This window comes from Vollenhovia emeryi, unplaced genomic scaffold, assembly GCF_000949405.1.
Source record: "Vollenhovia emeryi isolate VEMERY1.0 unplaced genomic scaffold, V.emery_V1.0 DF939194.1, whole genome shotgun sequence".
NCBI classification, from domain to species: Eukaryota; Metazoa; Arthropoda; class Insecta; order Hymenoptera; family Formicidae; genus Vollenhovia; species Vollenhovia emeryi.
In genome coordinates this window covers 651,941-677,525 of record NW_011967172.1, presented here as the reverse complement: position 1 = coordinate 677,525, position 25,585 = coordinate 651,941, and the positions used below count along the sequence as shown (strand labels likewise).

Below are 25,585 nucleotides of genomic sequence, written 5' to 3'. Positions count from 1 at the left end.
ATTCCAAAGCCGCCAGATGTTCTGCTAACTTCTTTAACTAGAGAGAATGCGTCAAAGGAAATTATTGTTCTCCGTTCCGTTGTAACTTTTAACTATTTATATATTTTGCACGATTGAATTGTTAATATAGGATTATGTTAAAGATTAAAGACGGCGAGCGTATCGTCAACTCAGCTGGCAAATTTTAGTAAATTTATTATTACAACGTTTCGATCTTACTTCAGGTCCTTTTCAAGTAACAATACTGCAACAAAATAGAAGAGATAAAAATTATTGATTAGTCATCTAGTAAAAAGAAAAGAAAATTAATTAACGAGCCATTATGTTAAAGCCCATTTGAAATTAACTGGAGAGTATATAGGCTTGTTTTCTGTTCCTACACCGGTGAACTAGTGCGATAAATTAGAGTAACACAAGCATATTTTTTCTCATTCTAGCTTACTGCACTAGTTCACCAGTGCAGGGACAGAAAACAAACCTTGTGACTTCGTCGCTCGTGTTCCCTTCTCGAATCTAATTTTTAGCGAATTCGTCTGCTTGAACTAGTGCGCACTGAGTGCAGACTAAGGCTTGTTTACGGGGTCAATTCTTATATTTAAGGATTGTCTTAAATATTTCTTGAAATATTTGGCGAGTAAAATGATCTGTATAGTGTCCATACGGATCGTTTTTTGGCTAAAGATTCTTTGAACACGTATTTAAGATGGAGTTAAATGTCAAATCGACTATGAGCAGGCCTTAGTGTGCACTCGGTGCGCACCAGTGCAAGCAATCGAATTCGCTACAGTTTTGCTAGAAGTCATTTTAATCGTTGGTTACGCGGGAGCTGGACGACTGTTTAAAAATTCAGAACGGCACGAAAATTTTACGATCGCCAGGAAACTCGCGTTGTATATTAAACTTTCGAATTCTATTTTTCGATATTATCGCGCGCGAGATCGGAGGTCATCGGGAATGGATTGCACGTTTCTACCTGCGCTGTCCACGTGAGAGTCACGACGAATGCAGCCGCCTGAACACTCATCTATCGCGTTAATTATGCGGCTCACGCGTCGTCGTCGTCCATTACGTAAGCGGCCACCTGAAGCTAAACTCCCTGTATTTTCGCGTAACGGAGCATTCACCGATCGTCTAGCATCGGTCATACTTTTTTAATTTCTTTTTTTCGGGGATAACGGGAGGGATCCGTAATCTATAACGAATGGTCGCCGGGAATTTACTCGATATTCCACCGATAATTACACGCCCGTCCGGAAACTCGGCGTTTCCCGTGAAAACAGCTGCGCGCTTTTATCCGCGCGCGCGTTTTCCTCTGCGCAGCAGAACACAAATCCGATTTAATGGAGTTTGCGTGGAGCTTAATTGCGCGACCGACGTGCCATTTGCTCCAATAAAGACCGCGGCGCGATAAAAATATTATAACGCCAAGGTCACTCGTGTCCAGTTACTCGTCACGATTCGCCAGCACGCTCTCCGCCGGTACTTGCCCCGCCGTCGCGAAGACGCCTCTCTATCGCCGTTGACGCGAGAAACGCGAATCCGTACGTGATCCTCCACGCTGTTCGCCCGAGCGGGCGATTAGCTCGCTACGGGGATTGCGCAATCCGCGAGCTGAATGACGTACAGCCCGCAAACCGCGAAAGGGGACTTGAAAGTTTCATCGACCGGCGTGCGGTTTTGTTGGCGACGTGTTCGTTAATACCACGTCGCAAAGTGCACGTAAGTGCGATTAATCGCGTCGAGTGACCGTTCGAGTCGACTGAAATTTGAATAACTAGAAACGCAGGACGCTTTCCATAAGCGGCGAGCGACGTCGCTAACTCATATAATCCGGATAAAACGCCCCGCCGCGTCGGATTGCATAATCCTGTCGTGGGCATCCGGTTATGATGGACAAATGCACCGATAGAAAAATATGTAGTATCTGAAACTATAATTGCGTAGTAAAATAATTGTAGTCAAGAATATCATTTTTATAGTAATTAATTATTACTATAATATTAGTAATAGCAACCATATAGACACAGTGATGTCAACTATTTAAAAAATTTACTATAAAATATAAGCTCTTAACTATTATTCTGTTAAAATATCCCGGTAATGAATAGTATATTGGTAAATTATTTTTATATAGTTAACACAATCACAAGTAAATTAGCACAGTTTATGTCACAGTGACTATAAATTTCTGTTCGCTCTGCTATATTTTGCCTGTTTAATAGAACTATAAAACGATGTTTCGAGCCAAAATGACTATAAATAATAGTGAGATTGTGGTAACTGCAACCATTCTTTTCTGCCAGTATGCATGCGCGCGTTTTAAACTACGCTCCGATTTCTCGGTACGCGACACGCTCGTCCGCGTAGTAGGCCATCCTCCGCACGTATGTACGTCATCGCTCCCAGGGTTAAATGCTCGGAGCGAGGAAGTGACAGTGATTCAATTCGCTTTCGGTTTTTGCGACGAGCTAACGGTCGAGTCGCAATCGTTGAGTCACGATTTTCTCGATCGCCGAGCGCGAATGGGACGGAGGTGAAGAAGAAGAGGAAGAAAAAAAATCGGGACTCTTCTCCGGCGTGATCGATCGTCCTCCCTCGAGGAAGCTACGACCGCGCTCGACCGGACCTGTCCGTCCGACGTGAAATATTAAGGTCGCTACGTACTTGCACGTGCCACTCGGCGCGACGACGTATATACGTCGGCGAGATAAAACGGCATTCTTTAAACTGAGATACTTGCACGGACACACGTATGCACGTATACGGTTGCATGTGTACGCGGCGTGTACGCGATTGTCGGACGGGCGCGCCAAGTGGCGAAGCGTTAATCGTCGTCAAAGACGCTCGCCGGCCGGTTTTAATGAGTCGAGAGGGCAATTGGACGGAGACGAGACGCGTCCAACGTTTAAAGCGCTCCGCGGGATTATCGTCTCTGAAATTGATTCAATTGCCGCGACGTCGTGCGATCTGGTGTCGCGCGTGGATTACAAGAGGCCGGGCGTGTAGAACACAGACTTCCAGAGGAAAGTCGTCTATGAGATAGGCTCCTAAAATGAGATAGCGGGGTTTCTGCCAAGTTAATAGGCGTCATCTGTTGGTTCCACCGTGAATTTCTTGCCCTTGGAGTGAAATCTGTTTAGTGGAAAATTCATTGTTAGACCGTGTGATCGTTGCGAAAAAAGATTTGCGATTGAATTTGAACGTTGGAAACCTATTGTCTCATATTCGAATCCCGAGGGGTAAACCGCTGGGGGCATTGTGGTGTTACAGACTTGCGGCATTGCTAGGCATTTTTGGGCATTAGTTTGGGCATTGGGCCTTGCTGAGGCATTATAAAGATAAAATAAGATAAAACAATGCCCAGTGGGTGCACAAGATTTTGGTCAGCGATTTCCCCCTCGTACAATCCTTAATAGAGGACTTTTCTGTATGTACTCCTTGACTGCTACCTGCGAACTGAACAGTCAGGCAAGAGGTCCGCCATGGCTTGTTAGGTAAATAAAGGGTACTTCGCCGTGCCGCTGACAGGCCACTTAATTTACCTAACAAGACGTGGCGGAACTCTTGCCTCACTTTTCAGCTCGGAGGTAGCGGTCTAGCAATAGAGGAAAGTCCTTTGTTACGAGATAGAATTCTAATATGAGATAGCAGGTTTTCAACGTCCAAATTCCATCACAAATCTTCCTTTCGCAACGATTCGACACGATCTAACAATCAACTTCCCGCTAAACGGACCACTGCAAGGGCAAAAAATTCACGGTGGAATCAACAGAAGGTGCCAATTAATTTAGCAGAGACCCCGCTATCTCATATTAAGAGGCTATAGGGGACTTTCCCCTATATAGAAGCCTGGGCGACTCTTTCCGCCGTCTTCCATCTCGGATACTCCGTTTTGACAATTAGAAGATAAGACGCGATAGGACTCGCCACTGCGCTGTCGCGCGCGCCCGTCCCTGACCCAATCCATTCCGCGTGAAAGCCATAACAATGTTCCTTTTTCCCTCCTTGCCCCTTCCCCTCCCCCCCCCTCCCTACCGACTTTCACTGCTTGACATTTCTGTGGCGCCGCGCCGATGCTTTCCAACGCGCCTTTCGATTTCCACGCGCGATGCGCAGCATCCGGCGCGGTTTCCTGCGTGGATCGATCGCCTTCGACGCGGACGCGATCGAAGCCAGGCCGCCGTCCACCAGCCCTCCCCCCCCCCTCGCCCTCCACCGGGGGGCGAGAATGCGAGAATGGCGAGAGGGTGAGGAGCGGACGCGCTCGGAGTGGAAGAGGACGTGAGCGGCCACGGCGCGTACACGCTCGAGCGGACAAAGAAGGCGGCTACTATTTTCGTCCGCCGTTTCATGGAAGTGACCCAGCATCCGAGCAAGCGTACGCTCGATCCCTTCGCGATGTAGGTCGCAAGCTGCTCGCTCCGTTGCGCCGGTGCGCACACCGCGCGTTCTCGGCTCTCGTTCCAAATTTAGTGGTGCTCTCATCCGAGAGCCCTGTCACCCCTCGCGGCAAGGTTTTTCGGCGCACTCCAAAGGTTTCAAGGGCAGCGCCGTTGTTAAAACGAGTGATCTTCATTAGAGGTGTCCACTGAAAACAACGGCTGCGAGTACCGCGCCACTCTTGGAGATTTTATAAGAGGGTGTATAGGGAGATCTTAAATATGTGTTCAATTTTGTAAAAATAAATCACTTGAGAACGGACGGGGTGTAAACATTGCTTACACTTTCAGGAAGCCTTGTGAATATTATTAGTTTTGCATAAACCGCTCGTATAGACCAGGTTGAATATAAATGTTACGTAAGCTTTGTAGCATTCACATTTCTGACGCTTCCATTTTCTCGATGAACTTTATTGCGTGAGATAATTTTAGATTCTCGATCAAGAACGCGTTTTCCCCCTATTCTTCCACATCTTTTAACTTTTCGCGCTTGTCGTAATTTCGTGCGCTCGCGAAATGCGCCTGGGAGTGGGGGGGGGGTGGGAACAAACAAACGTAATATAATAATAAAATACTCCGAATGTAACGAAGGATAACACGAGGGGAGAGCTGTACGCTAGATGGGGCGTTCTAGTTTCCTCTGTATTTGAAAAATTGCAAACGTGCCAGTCTCTCCTGTTCCAGTCGCGCGCGCAGGCACGCACACAGATACGGCATTCTAATTTCGCATAGTTTATTGACGAGTCTCCGCGTTCTTTTTTTCCCCCCCGATAGTTGCTGGCTCCGAGCTGCGAGAGATGGATCGAACATCGGCGCGACTGGGAAGGGGGGGAGGGGTTGATCGAACCCACAACTGGGTCGCGACTGTTCGATCAGCGCCGACAGTCAGCCTTGTCGCGGCCGGTCGGGATTTTTTGACGTTTTCCACGCTCCTCTCTGAATCCACGCATTGTCCCTTCGTGCACGTCTCAATATACAGGGTGTGCCAAAACCACCGGATATCCTTTCAATCATAAATTCTTTAGAAAATTTCAAGACGGAAATTCTAATGCAAAAATGTCGAGGCTATGATAGTATTTAAATAATAAGCGATTATCTTTCACAAGTGACGGGCATGAGATTTCGCGCGCTCAGGCACGGCGACATGACGAGTGATAAAAGTGTTCCTACGAATGTCGCCCTTTTAGTAACAACCTTCGTGGCAACTGATACTGATCGACCGCTTTGACAGCTACAACACTTTGAAGTTACAGCATGCTGCAAATTTTTACTTGAACCTAACGAAACGGGCGACATTCATAGGAACACTTTCATTCACTCGTCATGTCGCCGTGCCTGAGCGCGCGAAATCTCAGGTCTGTCATTGGTGAAATATAATGCGCTTATTATTTAAAAACTATTATAGCCCCGACATTTTTGTATTAGAATTTCGGACTTAAAATCTTCTAAAGAATCTGCGATTAAAAGGACATCCGGTGGTTTTGGTACACCCTGTGTATTCGACGAACTCGCTTCTAAGCGCAACAATTTTCTCGTGATATCGCTTTACTATAAAGCCGCGGCAAAAAAATGCCCGGGATCGACACGAAGCTACGTAATTCCGAATAATACTCGTACAAATAGGACGGCGCATTGTATATTCTATTTTTGTGCCCGTGGGCATTGTCTCCGTGGAGTCTTTGATACTTGTACAGAATGGCGGCAACTTCGAGGAATAGCCTCAATAGTGGCGAAGCGACTATTATGGTCGATGACTATAGAGCGAGCTCGCAATACGCAGCTCTATTCAGTTTTAGATATCAGCAATAAAATACGCGACGGAAAACCGAGAGGAACGAAAATGATTGTGCCTTCTGTTGCAGTAATGTCTCCTAGACAATCGATTCTTTAGAAAGAGAAAAGTATAATAGAAACGCGAGATCATTCAACAAAAAATATATGACGTAGTAACGTGATAAAACATATAACTATTTGATATTAAAGACTTGCTTCGCGCAGGTTTGCACGGATGTAAAAATAAATGTGCATACGTTTCAGCTAGTAATCGCTTTAAAAAGATTAATCAATCCGTCGCGCTTTGACAGATTAAAGTGGTGGGTGTGCGTAAAAGTACACGCTACACGAGCGTGCTTCAATCTTTAAAGTCAAATGGAAAGGAGGAGCAGCGAGCGCGCTGCCATGATATACGCCGGCTATAAATTTCATTTCGCTTTAATAAAGCGGGGGGGTCAGGCTGTTTTTTTACGCGCGGCGCGTTCTCCATTCGCGAAAGACGCCGCGCCGCGCGTTAATTATTTTCCGCGTCTAATTAAAGGTGTCTACGAGACGCGACGTGCCACCGCGGCAGCGGCGTACACCGGATGCGCGTGGCTTGCGTGGCCTGCCGCGGTCTGGCCCCGTATGCTAATGAATCTTCCGAGGCCAGAAGCGCTCGCGCTAACGGTCTAAGCGCAGACTGCGCGGCGCTGGCCAATGGATTATTAACTCCGGCGAGTCGAGAGAGGCTCGAGAGAGTGAGAGAGTGCAAAAACGCAATTCGCGCGAAACACGTCAAATGGCGCATAGAGTTGGCGTGCACCTAAATAATTTGTGCGTCCGCACCCCCCCCCCCCCTCTATCTCTATCTATCTATCTATATATCTATCTATACTTTCTGAAAATTCCGGAAGTATCTGCGCACAAAGTGGCAAAAATTTCTAAACTTATCAGAGTGTGGCCGGGATCACTCTCGTGGAAAAACCGGCGCCTGCACGTGGAGCCCACATCACAAACAGCCCGTTGGTAGCGAGCTCGACGCTGCCGCGAGTGTCATGCTGCGTGGCCCGCGGGACTGTTTTGCAAAACGTAGATAGCGTACTACTTTACACAAACTCTTTAGCACGCCGCGAGTTCAAACAAGTGAGTCATTGTATGCGCGCGTGAGTTGCATCGGCCTCGTGTCTCGATTTAAAGAGCGTTTAGGGAGAACATTCGGCGATAATGCGAGGTAGGATTTTCGCAGGGAACGTCTCTTACCCTCGCATCGCGATATCCCTTTTCCCTTATTTCAATAAACGTTACGGTCTTTTTATCACTTTCCGATATACAGTATCTCGTTAACTTGGTCTTCTAGACTGCACATTGGTATGTAAACTTTCCGCTGATATAAACGATGCTTTTTATTTGGATTTTAATCTTCAGTTTTTCAACAGGAACATGTATTTTAAGTTTCTCAGTAAAATTTTTTGTCCAATAGTAAGAGATACTTACAATACATTTATGTAACACTCTCGTAATCGAGGTATTAATAATGCTTACGTAAACAGATAATAAATATAATAATTAATAATGTCATTCTGACGTACCTCAGCGATGGCGAGTTCCGACACGGCAGCAGTTAAGAAATGATTTCCCGCGGACAGGTCGAAGCGGAAGTCATATTCGTTAATTTATCTCGAACTGCTTTAATACTAATAGATGCTGTTATTTTTATTGCAATTGGGATTTGTTTTCAAAGTACCCTCGGACGAAATACGATGATGCAAAGACCAGATTTCGTTCTGACGAAGTTATCACCTTGTAGGCAATGTCAGTCGTGTTCTTGCAAGAGTCGGCCTTACATAACGATTCGCTTATGCGATAAACAAGGTGTAGAATCTCTCTGGCAATTAGTCATTTGGTGCATCTTCAAACCGCGCGACAATTGGACGCAGTTGCGCAACACGGAACCAACTCTTAAACCTTGTTCTTCCGCTTACTCGACCTAGTGCGTACTGAGTGCTCAGTATGGCTCGTTTTTAGGAAATTCTTACGTTTAACTTCGTTCAATATACATGTTCAAAAAGTACTTAGCCAAAAACCATGATCCGTACCAACACTGCACAAATCATTTTTTTGGCTAAGAAATATTTCAAGAGATACTTAAGACGATCCTTAAATATAAGAAATGACTGATGAATAAATCAGCTCGCACTAGTACAGGCAACCGAATTCACAAATAATTACTTCTCCTTTTCCGATCTCTGGTTCATTTTTCCATATAATTTCACAATACAAATTAAGTAATATCGCTTTTACTGGGTGAACACAGCAGCTCGATCGAAACAGCGATGCGCAAGGAAGTCAAACGGCTGGCTTAAACTGAGAAATAAACGGAGAATCTCGATTGGAGGTCGATAAAACTAGTCAGGTGTATTTATGTATAAAGCAACAACATATTTGTTCATATGGAAATAGCGTTATTGAAATCTCTCTCTCTCTCTCCCCCCCCTCTCTCTCTTTTTCTCTCTCTTTCTCTGTGTTCGAGCCGCCGGTATCGCGCACGCGGATCTAGGACTATCTAGAGGACCATTCCCGCTAAACTCGCCCGTAATTACAATTGACCGACATCCCGTGCGTCCGCTATCGAAACATCAAAGCATCGCTGCTTCCGCGTGTCGTTCGTGGAATCGCGTATGTGCGACAGAACGAATTTGCATGCCCTTTATTATCCGTGAAACTTAATCATCATTGAAACCCGTCGAAACACGCCACGCTCGTTCGCGGCGACAACAAAGAGACGCTCGTCACGCGACGCGTGGTTAGTTTCATTTTAGCCCTCTGTTTTCTTTTCCTCGGTTTTCGCCAGATAAACGCGCCGCACGAGAAAGCCCGATGGAATCAGCCGTTTGGCACCAGGCAGGTGCCAAACACGGACGCGATAATCGCCCGCTGTTTCGCGATAATCCACGCGACGCGGCGTGCGAATAGCGTTAACGAGCGCGGTTATCAGCACTCCGTTTTCGCGCGATAATTTGCACATCGCGGGCGTGAATCCCGGCGTGAATGCGTCCGCGTTTGCGAGAGCGCACTGGTTTCAGAAGAGGAGGACGGACTCGGCACAGAGAACGGATCAGAGCTTCATACGTGAACCACGCTCTCTTAAAGTCAATCAGTAGATTATTACTGCACCCAGAACAAAAGTTCGTTTCTACAAAATAAAGCAAATTTTCTTGAAATTCAGTTTCAAAGAAACGATGTCTTCTTTAATCAATATTTTATTTGATCAATGCCCATTTCTACCAACGCAGTGTAACTTTAATCTCGATTCAACTTATGTATATCTTTTTCTAGTTTTACGAATTAGAAAAAGATAAGTAATTTAAGCCGAGATTAAAGTTAGTCTGTATTGGTAGACTCGGGCATAAGACTGGACGAATTAAATTTGCGCACGGTTGATGTATCTCCGAGTGTCTCTTTAGCTACTTGGCGCATAACGTTATGGCTGTACGTGCTCCGGGTGACGCGAGGTTCCACGAATCGCGCTCGTTACGCATTGAAATAATTTTCGCGGAATCGGTTATCGTCGGTGGAACTAAAAGTGCACAGCCGGCTCGATGTTGTTAGTGTTGTTACCAGTGTCTGTCCATTCCGCTTATCGACAAGATCGCGCACTTCGCCCTGAGCATCGATTACGAGCGCGCGTTGCTCGCTCGAGGTATAATATCCTGACGTCATCTACGACGGCCGGCAGGAAATGGACAGCACCGACCGATTGAACGTAATTTAATAAAACCCACCGGGGGCCTGTCCGGCGAACGAATTGCGAGCTGTCAGCCACCCGCTCATTTCGATCCGCGGGGATAAATAAATTAAACGCCGCGCGCCCGGTAATCTCGCATCTCGCGCCGCGAGATCGAAGAGTCGATCGCGCGTTGTGCAATCAATGATACAAATATCCTTCGAAGCGCCGCTTTTCCTCCCGGTACTAGAAAAGTATCCTGCTCCGATCGTAACGATATCAACAGGTAATAAGCACTCGCGATCGCGCTTGCGTCACCAGCGACGATTACCAGTCTCGAGATCCCGCTGATTTCCAGTCGAATTAAAAAAAAAAAGGAGAGAGATAAAATGAAAAAGATCGCCGCGGGGATTTCGCAAGATGGTAATCTCCGAGCTATTTTCACGACGTTTTCCGGCGCAATTAGACACGGCGGCGGTGGCGAAGCGGAGAGCACACAGGTGCCTGCGGACAGAAGCCAGATAGTGTCGCCGCGTCAGCGGATCGCATCTCGCGCCTCTCGGCGTCGCTCGTCCGCGCGAAGAGAGAGAAATGTATTAGAAGCGCGCGCCGTGCCTAAACTCTCGAAAGTTCCGCGCGGCCGCTCGCGTATATAATTTCGCCGCGCCGCGACCGGTTGTCGATCAAGCGCTTTCGTAAGAAACACCTGCGAGTCATTACCCCTCGCCTACCTTGGCTTTCCCCCGGCGCGGCGATTCGATTTGCACGCGGGCAAGAAAATAAAAAGAAAGGAAAAATCGCTCCGCTCCGCCGCGCTCCGAGCAATAACGAACGGGGTTGTTCGCCGCACGCCGCGCCGAAAATCCGCGAGATCGCGGCGGAAATTTTGACAGATCCGCCGCCATTCGAGAGCGAGAGCTTCTCTCCGGTCCTTTCTTCTTTTTCGATCCTGACGCATCTATAATAGACGTATAATGTGCAGATCGCGCGTTTGGCAGTGTACAAACTTTCGAAAGAGGCTCTCTGTTGCCCTCACTACTTTACTAACATCCAGAAAAAAAGACTTCGTTGGGTTAAACAAATGAGATACGTTGAAGTCATGTTTCTTCGAATCCATTCAATTTTTACCTACTTGTACTAAAACATTTGCTAGACCTTGAGGAAATAGACAAGGAAGTAGATCTTTTGCTGGGTAGACGAGGCGACCACTCCAGCATCAGCTATCTCGTTCTAAAGTTCGCGCATGTTCTCAACACGAGAGTGGTGGGAGACGCGCGGTCCGTTCTTACTACTCTGGGAGAAAAAAGACAGCAATCCATTTTGGGGCCCATAATTAGTAATCGAATTATTTGGATTGTTCGACTTTTACACTGAGAAAAAGTCTTTGGAAATTTATTTGTGGCATGACTTTTTTCCTCAGTGTACCTCAGCGAGGGAATGACTCGTCGATCGATGTCGAGTCGACATCGACACCGTCAAACTGAATGTCGAATTGACGTCGGACTTGACAATGTCGGTTTAACATCGATTCGACGAGTCTTCGGCAAAAATCGCCGTGAATTCGCGCAGCCCGTCGCGTTAACGTGAAAATCGGCGAGGTATACGGTGGGCCGATCGTCGCGGCTAGGCTGTGGGAGCGCATGAAGTAATTATGGAGATGTAACGTCGCGAATAAATCTGCGTGCCTTGCGATCCGTGCAATCTGATCGTGCCGACGGCACGATCCCATCGGCGGCGGCGGCGGCGAAGGGGCGGAAGGGGGGAGGGCCTGATACCGGGCAACATTCTAAACGGGTCTCGAGGTGATAACGCAAAACGACGCGACGCGGGCCTCGCCCCACCGGGCAAAACTTTAATCGGCCGCTCGCCGTTTGTCGTTTCCTCCCGGTAAAGAGCTGGAAATAGCGACGGAAGCGACTTACGGCGGTTTACGCCGGATATTTTAACGCCCCGGCACATTGTCGGCAAAGTACGCCCGCAAATAGACCTCCCTGGGGTCTGCCGCGCTGCTCGCTCGCGGCCTTCGCGCGACGTCCTTTCGCGAACGTCGCGCGATTCGAGCGGATCGCGAAACTTGAGCGGACCCGCGGAATTTCGCGTAGAAATTAAACGCGGGGACTGCCCCCCCCCCCCCCTCCACCGGCGATTCCGATTTAATCGCAATCGCTTTTATAATTATAAAATAGACGCGAAGATATCATTCTTATACTGTTACTGCGACAAATATTACCACATGCCTCAGTGGTCGAATTGGTGAGACGCCCGCCTAGAGTGTAGGGTGATTCAGGTTCAAACCCTGGTTGAAGTAATATCTTTCGCAATAAATTTCCTGTATTAAAACACTGGCCGGTTAATTGTATGTTATTTAATTGAAGAGGAGCAATTTGGCGCCCTCGTGATTCACGGCGATTCACGCGACGAGAATCAGAGGGACGAGTAAAAACGAATTGGACGGTGACGCCCCGCGAAAGCGGAGACCTATTCTTTACGTCCACCTTTCACCGGTCCTCGCTTTGTGTTACAGTGGTTTATTGCGACTACACCGCCTCGGGAAGGTCGCTGCAGTTCCTTGAAGATTACATTGCGAAGGAGGTGCTACCATGTTTGGGCGACACTCGGGCATCCACGTCCATCTGCAGTCTGCAGTCGTCTCTCTTTAGGTAAGCGACAATGGGGACTCGGCGATCCTCGTCCTTCGAAAGAATAAATGCTGCGTTTCACGCAGAGTCTCGTTGGAATTGTACGAATTGCACGAATCGAGGCACGTTTTGCTGCAATTTATTATCACAAAGTTTCAATTCATTTATTAATTTTTCAAAAGTGGCCAACAACAAGGGACTCTGTTATACGAATAATAAACTACGACCATTAGCCAGGTTGTATTTAGATTTTCTCGGAAATCCAATCTCGGGAATTGAAGCTATTTTAAAATTTTGAAGTCACACTCGCGCGTTTCTCGCCGTAGAACGTGAGATCATTTTGATTTAATTCTTACCGCATCGCTGAAGATGGCACAAAGCGGAGCCAAGACGTCCGATTTGTAATTGTATATGTTGTTTGTTATTAAAGATCGATATAACGTTTACTCGCCCACCGTTGACCGCGTTGGACTCGACTCTATTCGCCCCCTTTTGTACTTGCCATCTGTTAATTTTATTAATTTTTCTCGTCCTATTTTTTCTTCGTTACAACACGCCGCGCTATAAATAAAATTTCCCCATTTATCTCGTCCCGTTTAGCTCTCAATTTATGCTCCGTGTAGGACAGGCTTTACATTATTTATCGTAATTATTTCATTAACGTAATCCAATTTCCCTCTCTTGTCAGTCGATTGCTCGTGAAAGGATTTTATTCCTGGGGAATAATAAAACGTTCTCGTTCACTCTCATCCCGTTCACTCGCTCACTTATTCAAGCCGTAAATTAATCTTATTCATATTTCATTGCAATGCAACTGGGACAGCGCGCGGCATTATCGGACGAATTTCCAAGCGCGTTCGCCGCCCGCATTAATTTTTCTATGCAAAATAACGTTTATAGGCGCGGTTTCGACGTGTGTGCATCTCAGCGACCGGACGGCTCCTCGCCGACGCGCGTTGCAATTAAGCCGAGCTATCGTCCGCCGCAATTTCTAATCCGACACTCCCGTCCGATAAGCCGCGAGTTATGGCGAGTCGCGCGATTCCGTCGCTTTGCTCGCGTCGCATTGTCCAAGGAGATACCCACGTCGCTGGTCCGGGAACTTTCTCGGCCGCGGCATAAATTTAACCGGCGTCGCGATTAAAAAGTCCTTCGATGACGAAGCGCCCGTCGTCTAGGCGTTATCGTCGCCGCTATCGCCGACGGCTCTCGTGGCGAGACGGCGGCTCCGAAGGAAAAGCATTTTTTAATAATAAACTTAAAGTAAGACCCCTAACTAAACAGCGTATGAGAAAACGCCAATGCGGGTTACAAGGCAAGATGTAGGTAGCCCAACTTGTAATTTTTATATTTGAAATGTGAATTCTCGTATACCGTTTCTTACCACATTTGTCCTGCGCGCCGGTATCTTTTCGGACGTAACGCAGTTTTCTTCATTTTTCACCCAACTACCTTAAATCTCGCCGGACCGGGCGGCGGTGGCGGCGATCGCGCGAAATACTCCCGTCTCGATTCTCCCGTTTCCTGGCGCTGATGTCCCAGATCAATATCCACCCCCCGAGGCCGCGACGCTCACCCGGTGGTGGCCTGCGAGAGGACCGCGATAACGATGACGATACGCGCGATACCGGTTCATCGTGCGGCGGATGACGTGTTCAGCGACGTGTGTGCACAATATGCAATAAATTGCCGCGCAATTTCAATCTCCCTCCGCCTCATGACCGCCGGTGTTGTTCACCTCGCGCGACGGTGGTGTCGTTTAAAGCTGAAGTGTACTGCTTTCTTGCCTTAATTTATTAAATACGTCTATGTACAGCGCAACGTCTAGGACCTACTTGTATCCGTACATTATTCGGTAAATATTAATATTTTTCACCCAGCAGCTAATTTCTCGTTAAAATGCCTGTGATGATAAATCAAAAGTAAGAAGCGTGTAATATATATTTGTTTAAAAAGCGCAATGCATTTTGCTAGTGTATTGTACTTAATTTTTATTGTCGCTTGTTACGCGTGAAATTATGAAAAGTACAATGTAATGCCGGCGTCGAGACGTCAAGGCAAAAGGTGGCTCAACAAAACTGATTAATAAACAGTTATAAATATTAGTTTTAACGCGAAGAGAATTTGCAGAGAGTGAAAAACCGGGCCTCAGCGGGTGAATTAAGTGCTAGAACTTGGTCCAAGTTCCAGTTCCGGGAAATGTGTAGCCAAATCAACTTGCAGCTTTTACGGAATAGCCAAGTTGATTGGCTACACATTTCTCCACGACGCTAGAACCTGGTCCAAGCTTCAGTTCCGAGAAATGTGTAGCCGATCAACTTGCAGCTTTTACGAAGTAGCCAAGTTGATTGGCTACACTCGAAATTGAAGCTTGGACCAAGCTCTAGCATCGTGGACGCCCAGGTCTTTATGACCAACGCGCGCCGCGCGAAATCGATGGAGGCTGTGCAAACCGCGAGGTGTGCATTGCTCTCCTCGACCTACGTCTCCTGATCTCGCGTCACGTCACACGCCGCTAAATCCATATTGACTCTGCGTCAATCGCGCGAGCTCGCACGTGCTCTCGGGGCTTGCTCACGAATGCCGGTGATGTACACAGCTTTAGTGGCGTGAATCAGCGATCGCGTTGTGTCTATAACGGAGAGTACGTGGCGCAGTCAACAGCCTCTCCCTTTCGAGGCGGAGGGACTGCGCCGACGGACTCTTTATCGGCGAATTCGACGAAGGCCGAGTCCCAATGCACTCGTTGACGTTGCAGGCATGAGGCCAGAGACATCGTCAGACACGCGGTCGGGGCTAGCGAGCAGGACGCGGTCCTGTTCACCGGTCAAGGCACCGCCGCTGCCCTTCGCACACTTTTACGGCACCTCGATCTCTCCAAGTCCACCGTGGTCTTCGTGGGCCCGTTCGAGCATCACGCCAACCTGAGACCTTGGCGCGAGCTCGATGTCAAGGTAAGCGAACGACCGGGCGGATAAATTCGCGCGTGGAAAAGCCGAGCGTCAGTAGAGGCGGGCAGTAAAACGCCAAGTGGATCGTTAAAGCGGGCCGTGATGGCCGTAGGAGATGCGTAGGAGATGCGAGAGATTCGTACGGCAACGAACGCAGCTTCTCGTAGCCGGCCCCGAATCTTGGCAGCGCGCCGAATGTCGCCTCGCGCGCGCGGCCGCTTCTTCTTCCATTATCTAACGTCTCCCTGGAGGTCGAGCGACTTGGTCAATGAGCTAATATTAGCGCGCAAAGTATAAACGATATATTTTTGTGTTTATAAATATCTCTTTGTTTTGTAACAAAAAAAGTATCTTCGAATACAACGCGAGCGGCCCGACATCGACTCGGAGGGATCTGCCCCTAATAAATTTCGCGGGGACATTGGGCCATCCCGTATAAATATTTCCAAGGCGCGCGACGGTCCTCAAAAGTGACCCTCGGAATCTAGAATAGTCGGGGGATTGACGTTTGATCGCGCTCACGCGGCCGTCCACTTGTCGAGCGGCGGAGCCTTTTGATCGCGCAATTAAACCGCCTTGCAGATAGTACGAGTTTCCGAGACCCGGGAGGGCTTCTTGGATCTGAACGATCTCGAGCGGGGACTCGCGAGAATGCGGAGCGAGGGCGTTGCGCAAATGATCGGCTGCTTCAGCGCGGCCAGTTGCATAACGGGGGTTTTGGCAGATGACGTCGCGACGACCCTCCTGCTGCATCAATACGGCGCGCTCAGCGTGTGGGATTACACCACCGCAGGTAATGATCGATTGACAATCAGTCGCGAGCCGATCGGCCCTATGATAAGCGAGAAAAGATGATCAACTAATTAATTAACAAGAAAAATGTTATTACATGACTTGCGCCTGTATTTTCCTTCAGCCGCGCCGAATCTGTTGCGAGCAGGTGTTCAATTACCGGCTTCGACACACGTGCGTCGCTCGTAAAGTAGCGTAAACGTCTCGGCAGCGAAGATATAACTTAAATATTATTATCGGTGACATAATGATCCTTTACGTAAGCGCTCGCGCGTTACCTAACACGGGCAGGTTCGGTATCGAGGGGATTGAACGACGGGGCGATCGGTGATCGACGATCGATGATCGTTACTGTGTTTCTCCAGCGCCGTACGTCCAAATCGACATGAATCCGCATCTGCCCGGGGTCGGGGAGACCGCGGTGCACAAGGACGCGATTATCTTTGCCGGCCACAAGTTCATCGGCGGCGTGCAGTCGCCCGGCATACTGGTGACCAAACGCTGGCTCCTGCGGGAGGACGTCGAGGCGGAGGACATGAGGGACTCCCATCGCTACCACCGCGACCCCGAGCTGCGGGACGAGAGCGGGACCGCCGGGGTGGTGGAGAGCATCCGGTGCGGCCTGGCGGTCCAGCTGAAGGAGAACGTCACGCCGAGGGCGATCGTCACGCGGCAGGACAAGATCTCTCGGTGAGCGATCTCGCGTATTCTCCGGGGGGAGACGATTGCCTCTCTGCAGCGGATAGCCACCGATTTGCAGTTACACCCAGAAGAAAGTTTCTTTGAAATCAAATAAATTTTCTTTCCATTTTCACCTTAATAGACTTTTATGTCATTGATTTCTTTACCTTAATCAGAATTTTACTTGATTAAGATTCAAATTTCTAAGAGAATTCATATATCCGTTTCTTCAAATCTAGCAAATGCTTTGGTAGAAGTAAATGAAAGTTTAGTAGATTTAAAGAAACCTGATTTCAACGTATCTCATTTGTTTAACCTAAATAAGTCTTTTTCTGGGTGTATAAGTATACTGCTGAAAATAACAGTGGTACACTTACAACTGTAAATCAGCGACTATTTACTGTTTTCAATGATAATCCACTGATTGACTTTCAGAGAGCGACTTGCGTCTTACTACGGAATCGTAAACACTTACGACAATCTTTCTGCTCAGGCCCTGAGAATTGCATAAGAAATCTTTCCCACGTCTTGTCCCACCGTTCAGGAAACAAACACGAGCGTTTCGAGTAATTTCTTGCCGCGAATGTTTTCCTGTTTACGACTTATAGAAAGCTACGGAGCGCTCGGTGCTCTCTTTCTCGTCCGCGGGTCATGATTTCCTCGCGCGAGTTCGCCCGCGAGCTACAAGGGACCGCGAGCACAAGTTGATTGCATTGCGCATGTAATTGCGTGATTTCCAATACGTAGACCCATCGACTGCCTTCGTATACGTTGTACGACGTGATAGTTCAACGCAATGCTAATGGCTATCGCTTTCTCCTCTCAGGCAAGTTTTGGCCCACGTGCGCACCATTCCGGAATTGATTCTACTCGGCAGCTCGTCGCAAAACGTGAAGCGACTGCCCATCTTCTCGTTTATGGTGCGCCATCCTCGCGGCACGTTCCTCCACCATAACTTCGTCTGCGCCGTCCTGAACGACGTCTTCGGTATCCAGGCACGAGGAGGATGCGCGTGCACGGGCCGTTACGCTCATCATCTGATGGGGATCGATCGGGAACTCGCCAAGGAATACGAGAGCGTTCTCTTGGAAGGGTATGTCACGTTTTTTATCGTACTTTAGTTCACGAATTGAATCAGTTGTTCGCGTTTGACGAAATGTAGGTGATGATTGAAACAAGTTTTATTCACTGGGTTGCTTCGAGTTCGTTCCTATACACATCGAATCTAAAGGCTGGTCTACAATACATGGAGTAAGCTGGAGTAAGGAGTAGGAGTAAGGAAATAAATCCATTTTATTTCTTACTCCTACTTCTGCTCTTAGGCTTACTCCCGGTGAATCAAAATGCCATCAATCAGTGTTACAATTATTTTAAAAATCATGCCCGTATTTCAGCTTCCTTACACCAAAAGCTAGAAGTTAGGGCTCTCCCTTACTCCTTACTCCACGCTTACTCCACGTATTGTAGACCACGCATAAGAGGATCCTAAGTTAGGGGATAAAAAGTTGAAAGAGAGAAGAAACTGTTGTCTACACATAAATCGTTTAAATGTTGTTTCTCATATTACAGTTAATTAAAGAAAATGCTCGAAATTTAGATTTATAACTACGTCGATGATTCAAGTTACAGAGACATAATAAAGTCGTGAAGGATAAATTGAAAAAATGTATGCATTATTGCGATCTGATGCTTTTTAATAATTTCATTGTCTCGCGTATCTTCGATTTAAGTGAATTGTAAAATAGAGAGAGAAAACAGAGAGTCGCGTTTTAATATCGATCTTACATCAACAGCATTTCCATTGTTAAGAATAATGTGAAAAAAAATCTGATTTCACTCAAATTGCGACATCGATTTTAATCAATTTTAATCGCCACTCGTATTGCTTCGAGCAAAAAATAATACATCCGCACGTGCGAAAGATTACGCGCATCATACAAATTGACAGAGCAGAAAATGGACGGTGTAATTTCGCGTAATGGACACGTAGAGGACACGTGGGTGTCACGTAAGTCTTTTTATCCCAACTTGACGCAGGATTCTGCTTCCGTGAAAAGACCGTGCACGCTTGTACACAGTTGATTCTATTTTAGACAACGAAACGGCACCGAGGAAACCACCGCGGAGGGTCTGAGACCAGGCTTCGCCAGGCTGTCCTTTCCTTATTTCATGAGCGAGACGGAAGTTGGCTTCGTGCTGGAAGCTCTCAAGATGGTGGCCACTGAAGGCTGGAAGCTTCTGCCGCAGTACATGCTGAATCCCGACACTGGCGAGTGGCGGCACCACACCAACAGCGTCTTCAAGGAGCGCAAGTGGCTGGGCTCCATTAGGTACACGGACGGAAGGATGAACGCCACGGAGAGGCGAGCTTCCGGCGCCGGCGTCTTCCCGCAGACCTACGGCGATTCCCTGCAGACCGCCCGGAACATCTTCAACCGCGCCCGCAAAATGGCGCAGCGGTATCCGCTGCAGATCGACAAGAGCTTCAACTTCATATGCGAGCGCATGGAGACGCTACGCTGGTTCATGCTGCCGAGCGAGGCGCAGGATCTCCTTTTGGGTAACTCGCAGAACGTCAAGCAGGACGTGCCGTTCAACCCGCTGCTTGCCTGGAACAAGTACAGTCACGCGAGCACCGTCACCACCTCTCACGACAGTCTGGTCAACTGCCTGACGCTGACGAACGGCATGAGACGGCTGAACAGCGACATTCCGCGCACGGGCAACGCGCCCATCTCGACGATCTCGCCCAGGCATCGGAGCCTACCAGCGCTGAGCACGGTCCGGCGAACTCTGATGGCGACCACGGCGGAACTGAACCAACCGTCGTCATCGAGCAACAGCGAGGAAGAGAGTTCGAACCAGAGCGAATATTATTTCCCCGGCGGACACCGATCACCCGCCACGTGTCCAAACTCGCCGATGCCCGTTAGATTCGCGGTGGGCGAGGCCGTGACCACCTCGGTCCTGGGATCGATATCCCGCACCGCCGCCCGACCGACGAAAGAGCAGAGGGAGTTGATGGAGGCGACCAATGCCGGACGTGCGAGATGCAATTCCCTGGGTAGCACCACCGACGGATGCATCGTGCAGGGAAACCGCGCCGGTGCCGCGACCGCGTCCTCGCCGATCCCGCCGCTTCCTCTGAGCCCGCAGACCCTCACCAGCTTGGGACTGAGCACGTCGAACGGTTCGTCGAGGCACAGGCGGCTTCACTGCAGCTGCAGTAGTCAGACGGAGTTGAACTCCCTGGAGTTGGACTCGGCCGCTAGCCCGAGCCACTCGATCTCTTCCTTGAACTACAATCATATTCCGGCGTCGCCACCGTCCTCGTATTCGTCGACCAGCGATTACACCGAGAGGCTCGTGGGCGGTGGTAGATCGTCGCCTATCTTAACGAACATGGGCCAGGATGATCTGAGCGCGTACGTCAAGGAGATGACCAAGGAATTAGCGACGGAGATCAAATCGGAGATCCGCGAGGTGATCTCCAAGGTGGACGACGCTTTGTCGGAGACGAACACATCCGAGAACACGCCGCAGCATCACTCGCGGGCTCAGAGCGTAGTTAATCAAACATACGTGGAGGACAAACAGTCGAGGCATGATTCGTTCACGGCCAGCGACATCGCCGAGTACTTGATGGAATTCTCGAAGGAAATGGCGAGCGAAGTGAAGTCTGAGATAAGGTACTTTTTTTGTCCAAAGTACACAATAATTTAATAGAAATGCAATTCACGATGTCACGTAAATGGCGTGCGAACGTATTAATTAAATGATTTGTAGTTATCGTAAATTGATTTTCTTCAACAGATGCATGGTGAACGCCGTTGACGGACTTCACAGGTACTCGCCGGACGCCTCCACTTCGGACGTTTCTTCGAGCGGATGCGGTTCGCCCGATCGCGGAAGAATCGTCCTCCCCTCGTCGGCGTCCCCGCGCCTTTCGAGCTCTAGGAAAAGCGGGCCGATCGAGATCACCAGCAAGGTCGGCGAGCTGTCGCAGCAGGAGAGCAAAATGTCGAGCGAGTGCTCCTCGGACGAGACGGTGATTTACGTGATGAAGCCGTCCGAGAGCGAGCAGATTGTCCGCACCCGTTCGAAGACCGAGGACGAGGAGGTGGAGAACGATGTGGACGATTACGTGGACGATGATTCGCAGGAGGGACGCGGCGCCCTCGACATCGGCGACGCCCGGAAGGTCCTGCCGAAGATTTACTCGGCCGTGAACTCTGTCAGCTCCCAGGACAGCGGCATAAATATGTCTTTTCAAGAGAGCGACAAGTCGATAGACTCTCTGGACCTGAAGCGGAGCAGCAGCGCCGAGTCCAACTCCGCCCACAGCCACGGACGGAAACCCAGGACGACCTCAATGATGAGTCTGTCGACCAAGTGCGGCGGCAAGCAGCAATCGCGTCAAAACGATAATCTCTCGGAGGACGAGGAGTGCGCGGGCGATCTGCGAGAGGAAGAGGACGACGGCCAGGAGACTTTTGACGATAACGAGTCGAGACTCGAGTTCCCGCGAACTCAATGGCACTGCCCGCCGAAGAACATCTGGAAACCTTCGGTGGAGGCTATGCAAGAGTTCGACATGATTCGGGACAACGACAAGGTCTTAGTTTGCCTGTCGGCGGTCGGCAAGGACTCGCTCTCCCTCCTGCACACTCTACATCAGTACAGATTTTACGTCAGATCGAAGGGGATCGACTTCGAGATCGGTGCGGCCAGCATCGACACGGGTCGCTCCGATCCCATGGAACTGATGAGCTACCTGAAGACACTGGAGATTCCATACTTCTACGAGGAACAGGTGGCAGACTCGATCAGCGTCAACGTCGAGAATCCGTTGGACGCCAGCATTGCCAGCGGGACCTGCAGCTTCTGCGACAAGTCCGTCAGGACGCAATTGTACTCTCTAGCGAAACGGAAGGGATATAACGTGCTGGCGCTCGGTCAACATTTGGACGATCTCACGGAGAGCTTCCTCATCTCGGTACTCCACGGTGGCATATTGAAAACTATGAAGGCGCACTACTATATACGCCGGGAGGATCTCAGGGTCGTCAGACCGTTCATCTACGTGCGAGAGAAGGCACTGAGGCAATTTGCCGAGAACAAGAAGCTTCCTTTCGCGCGAGACTCGCGAGCTGTGTCTGAGGTAAAAATTCACGTATGTACATTCCTGAAATTATAGAGTCTCTTTCGAAGCTATTGAAGCCACATCCACTTTAATGCGGTCATTAAAAAATGATCAACTTATTTACTCGCGAGATGTGTTCTTAGAGGATTTTCTCTTTATTGCAGAAGCAAAACAGAAGGAAGGAGTTGATGCTGCAGCAAGAACGCGCGTATCCGCGACTGCACTGGTCCGTGCGCACGGCTTTGCGGCCCTTGATTACCGCTCACGGACAAATCACCGCCTTCGACCTGGCTTGCAGCGGCAACGGCGGCAGCAGTCCGAGCGGCAGCACCAGCAGCAGCATAAGCAGCACCTGCAGCAACAACAGCGGCGGCAGCAACGCCAGCAATCAGCAGAAACGGCATCGGAGGACCAAGGCGAATCCCTCGGCGGGCGCATCCTCGTCCCAGCGGACCGGCGAGAACGAGGAGACCGACGAGGAGCCCGTGCTCTGAGGAGGGCCCACCGCGAGATGGGATCCCAATCGTCCCGCGGTCCCATCCTCGCGTCTCCGTCGCCGGCGCCCGACGTCGACGTTTGCCCTTCGGCGAAGACGATTGCGCTTCGCGGCCGCGGGCGCCGCCGCCGCCAGGGCGAACGAGCAGAGATGCGCCGAGAACGGCAACTCAGCGACGACAGCGGGCGGCATTTAAACGCAGAAGACGATTCGCGAGGGAGAACCCCGCTCGGGTCTACGAACGTTTACTCGCGAGTGTACATCCGTCGCGAGATCTCGGCGAGATGTGCGACGCGTTTCGAAAGATACCGTCGCAGTGAACGACTGTCGACCACTCGATGAATACGTGACTATTACCGAGTCGTCGTGACGGTCTCGGCTACGAGAACAGTCGCTCTCCGCAGCTCGAGGGACGTTCGCGAGGCAGCATGCTACTTATTTAATATAAACAGCGGCAACGCAGGGACGATGTGTAGGGATAAGTTCTTTGAGTTCGCGACGGAATTGTTTGATTGTGAATAATTAGGCGTATCGGCAGCCGACTGCGCGATTGGCTGCCTTACGCGAGGATAAGATACGACGATAATTGAGCTGATAGGGACGGAATGATTGACTGACGGCGCAACGCGCCCGTTACATTGTCACGTCGATCGTGGGCTTTATCGTCGGCAACGGAACGATAAACGGTACCGCCGTCGGTGCGCGTATACGATTAAGGGACGCGATACGCTTGAGAGACGCGACAAGCGATAGCTGCTTAAACACTGATACTGACATCATGTGCCGCGTGTCTTAGAGAAGTCATGCAGCGAGGAGAACGGAGGAGCAGCTTGACGGGCAAGCCACGAGAAAACCTCGCGGGAAAGAATCGAGTCGCGAATACACCTTTTTTTACGAATATACTATTGTACTTTTTATTTGATATATCGCCTTTATCCTATGATCGTCGAGTCTCGCGATCGACAAGTTTTGTAAACGATCGAGGCTCCCTCAATCATCGAGTCCTTTTCTACGTGCTTTCGACTTTCCCGACGATATGACTTGACGACGGGCCCATTTCTTTGCGGTCAAATAAATGCGTCTTTTAGATGGTCTGTCGGGAACGTCACCTCAGGCGGATTGAAATGACGGCGCGATTACCGTTACGTTACTCGTTGCATCGGTTTAATCGGCTCTCGGGAGCTTGAGCGAACGTTTCGTTTCGAGAGGGCCCCATCGGTGAGGCAAAGGCTGCGACGAATTCTCACCTGCATGAACTTCTACTGGGAAAGAGAGAGAGGCGCGTACGACGCGGAAAGGACCAACGTTTCTCGCGCGGGTGAAGCGTATCAAGACGGACTTGTCTAAATATCCGCAAGCAACGCGTACAAGTTGATTGAATCGCCTGACAAGTGGCCGAGGCACGTGAGAAGTAGCACCGTTCTGCGTTTCCCCACGTTGATGAGATAAGTGCGAGAGAGGCTTGTAATAAAACATTAATTTAAGGATTTGTTGGAAGGAACAAGTTTTTTCGTTCTATCCGACGAACATTTGAATAGCGATCTCCGATATTTCAGGCTGTAAAACGCAGGCTCTTTGCACTGCACTGGCATTGCCGAAAAAAACCACGATTAAAAAAAAAGTTGCGCTCTCTTTCACCGTAACTTTATTTATGCAGCTCGATCTGCGCTGTGATCGATAAGTTTAGTTTCGGTGCAAGAAGAATTAACGATGTCGGATGACGAACGAGTTGCAGATGAGAGTCCGCTCACATTCGCCGGATCATTTAAGTTTGTAATCATGACGAATCGCTGCGCGATGCTCAACAAGATTGATGAAGAAAGTTAAATTAAGTTAAAAATTAAAGTTAATCTCCAGCGGGATAAAAGCGCAAAATTTTCTGTACAAAGGATCAAATTATATTTTGTCACACCGAGGTTGTATCGATTAATCTCTGATCCTTCTGTCCGAGGATAACGGGGACTCGAGTCCAATCGTTCAGGTAGTCCGGTAATCAACGGATCCCGGAGATCCTTTTGGCTCTTTCCTATCACGAGACTCGGTAGTGTCTCGCGCCAAGTACAAGCGCAGCCAGAACCGCGCGTATTAAAATTACGCTCGTCGCACGGAACGAGACGGGCGGTGGAATCAAATTAATCGACGACGACACGCCGTGGCTTTGATCATGCAACGAAATATGTAATGTATAGAGAGCGTTATTTGTAAAGATTATTTCGTAATAAAAGGTAGTAAAGAGAGATAAATGACGTTACGGTGGAGAAAGGAGGCGCACGCAATTGGACCACGTGAAACGCCAGTCGTTGAGAGACGATCGGCCGGATGGCTCAAGGGGACTTGGAAAGAGGAGGACGCTCCGAGAGAAACCGATATCAAAATTTGCGCGAGGACGTCCGATAAAGTATATAAAAGCCCGAAAGGCGCCGATCGCTATACGATTCGATTATGATACTTGTAGCAGCAGCGGTCTTATGTTGTTCACTTCTTCTCTCATGTTTGGCTGTTGTACGCTCGCTAATCGTTAGTACTATAAGTAACGTATAAGACTTGTACGTAGATCGCATGTGAAACAACGTTACGCAACGTAGACGATGATGATATAAAATATTACGCTATGTACGTACCGTTCGCGTCGTACTGATTTTTTTAAAGTGTTCGCTCGTTCGTTCGTTCGTTCATTCGTTCATCGTTGAGTCGGGAAGGGGGAGGGGGGGTTGCGAAGGGCGGAATTAACAACCAAATGCGACAAGCGAGATGGAAGTTTTGATCTACACGAATCTTCGCGAATAGATATTCTCATATTTTCCGAGAGTTACGAAAGGGACATTGTTACTGTAAAGATATGTAAGTTTATTTATCGCTAATAAAAATGAACGTTGAAGAAAAAATGGAGGAAAAAAAAATGAAAGGCGCAGAGATTCCATTCTTTTCTCCGATTGACAACTAATAATCCCAGCGACGCGCAGTA

At 48.9% G+C, this 25,585-nt stretch overlaps 1 protein-coding gene across 2 annotated transcripts in view; it reads left to right on the top strand.

The window, feature by feature from the left end:
• LOC105562140 overlaps positions 1–25,520 on the top strand; it is a 69,653-nt gene extending 44,133 nt beyond the window's left edge. The window contains exons 2-9 of one of the 2 annotated variants that reach the window (XM_012012709.1): positions 12,443–12,578; positions 15,316–15,511; positions 16,091–16,301; positions 16,666–16,990; positions 17,808–18,074; positions 19,075–20,670; positions 20,795–22,142; positions 22,289–25,520. In XM_012012709.1, coding sequence (XP_011868099.1) covers positions 12,443–12,578; positions 15,316–15,511; positions 16,091–16,301; positions 16,666–16,990; positions 17,808–18,074; positions 19,075–20,670; positions 20,795–22,142; positions 22,289–22,618 — 4,409 coding nt within the window. In that variant the 3' untranslated portion in view covers positions 22,619–25,520. Of the gene's footprint in view, positions 1–12,442; positions 12,579–15,315; positions 15,512–15,834; positions 16,302–16,665; positions 16,991–17,807; positions 18,075–19,074; positions 20,671–20,794; positions 22,155–22,288 lie in introns of those variants that run through there. The other variant, XM_012012710.1, reaches the window with a different exon arrangement.
• The last annotated feature ends 65 nt before the right edge of the window (positions 25,521–25,585 follow it).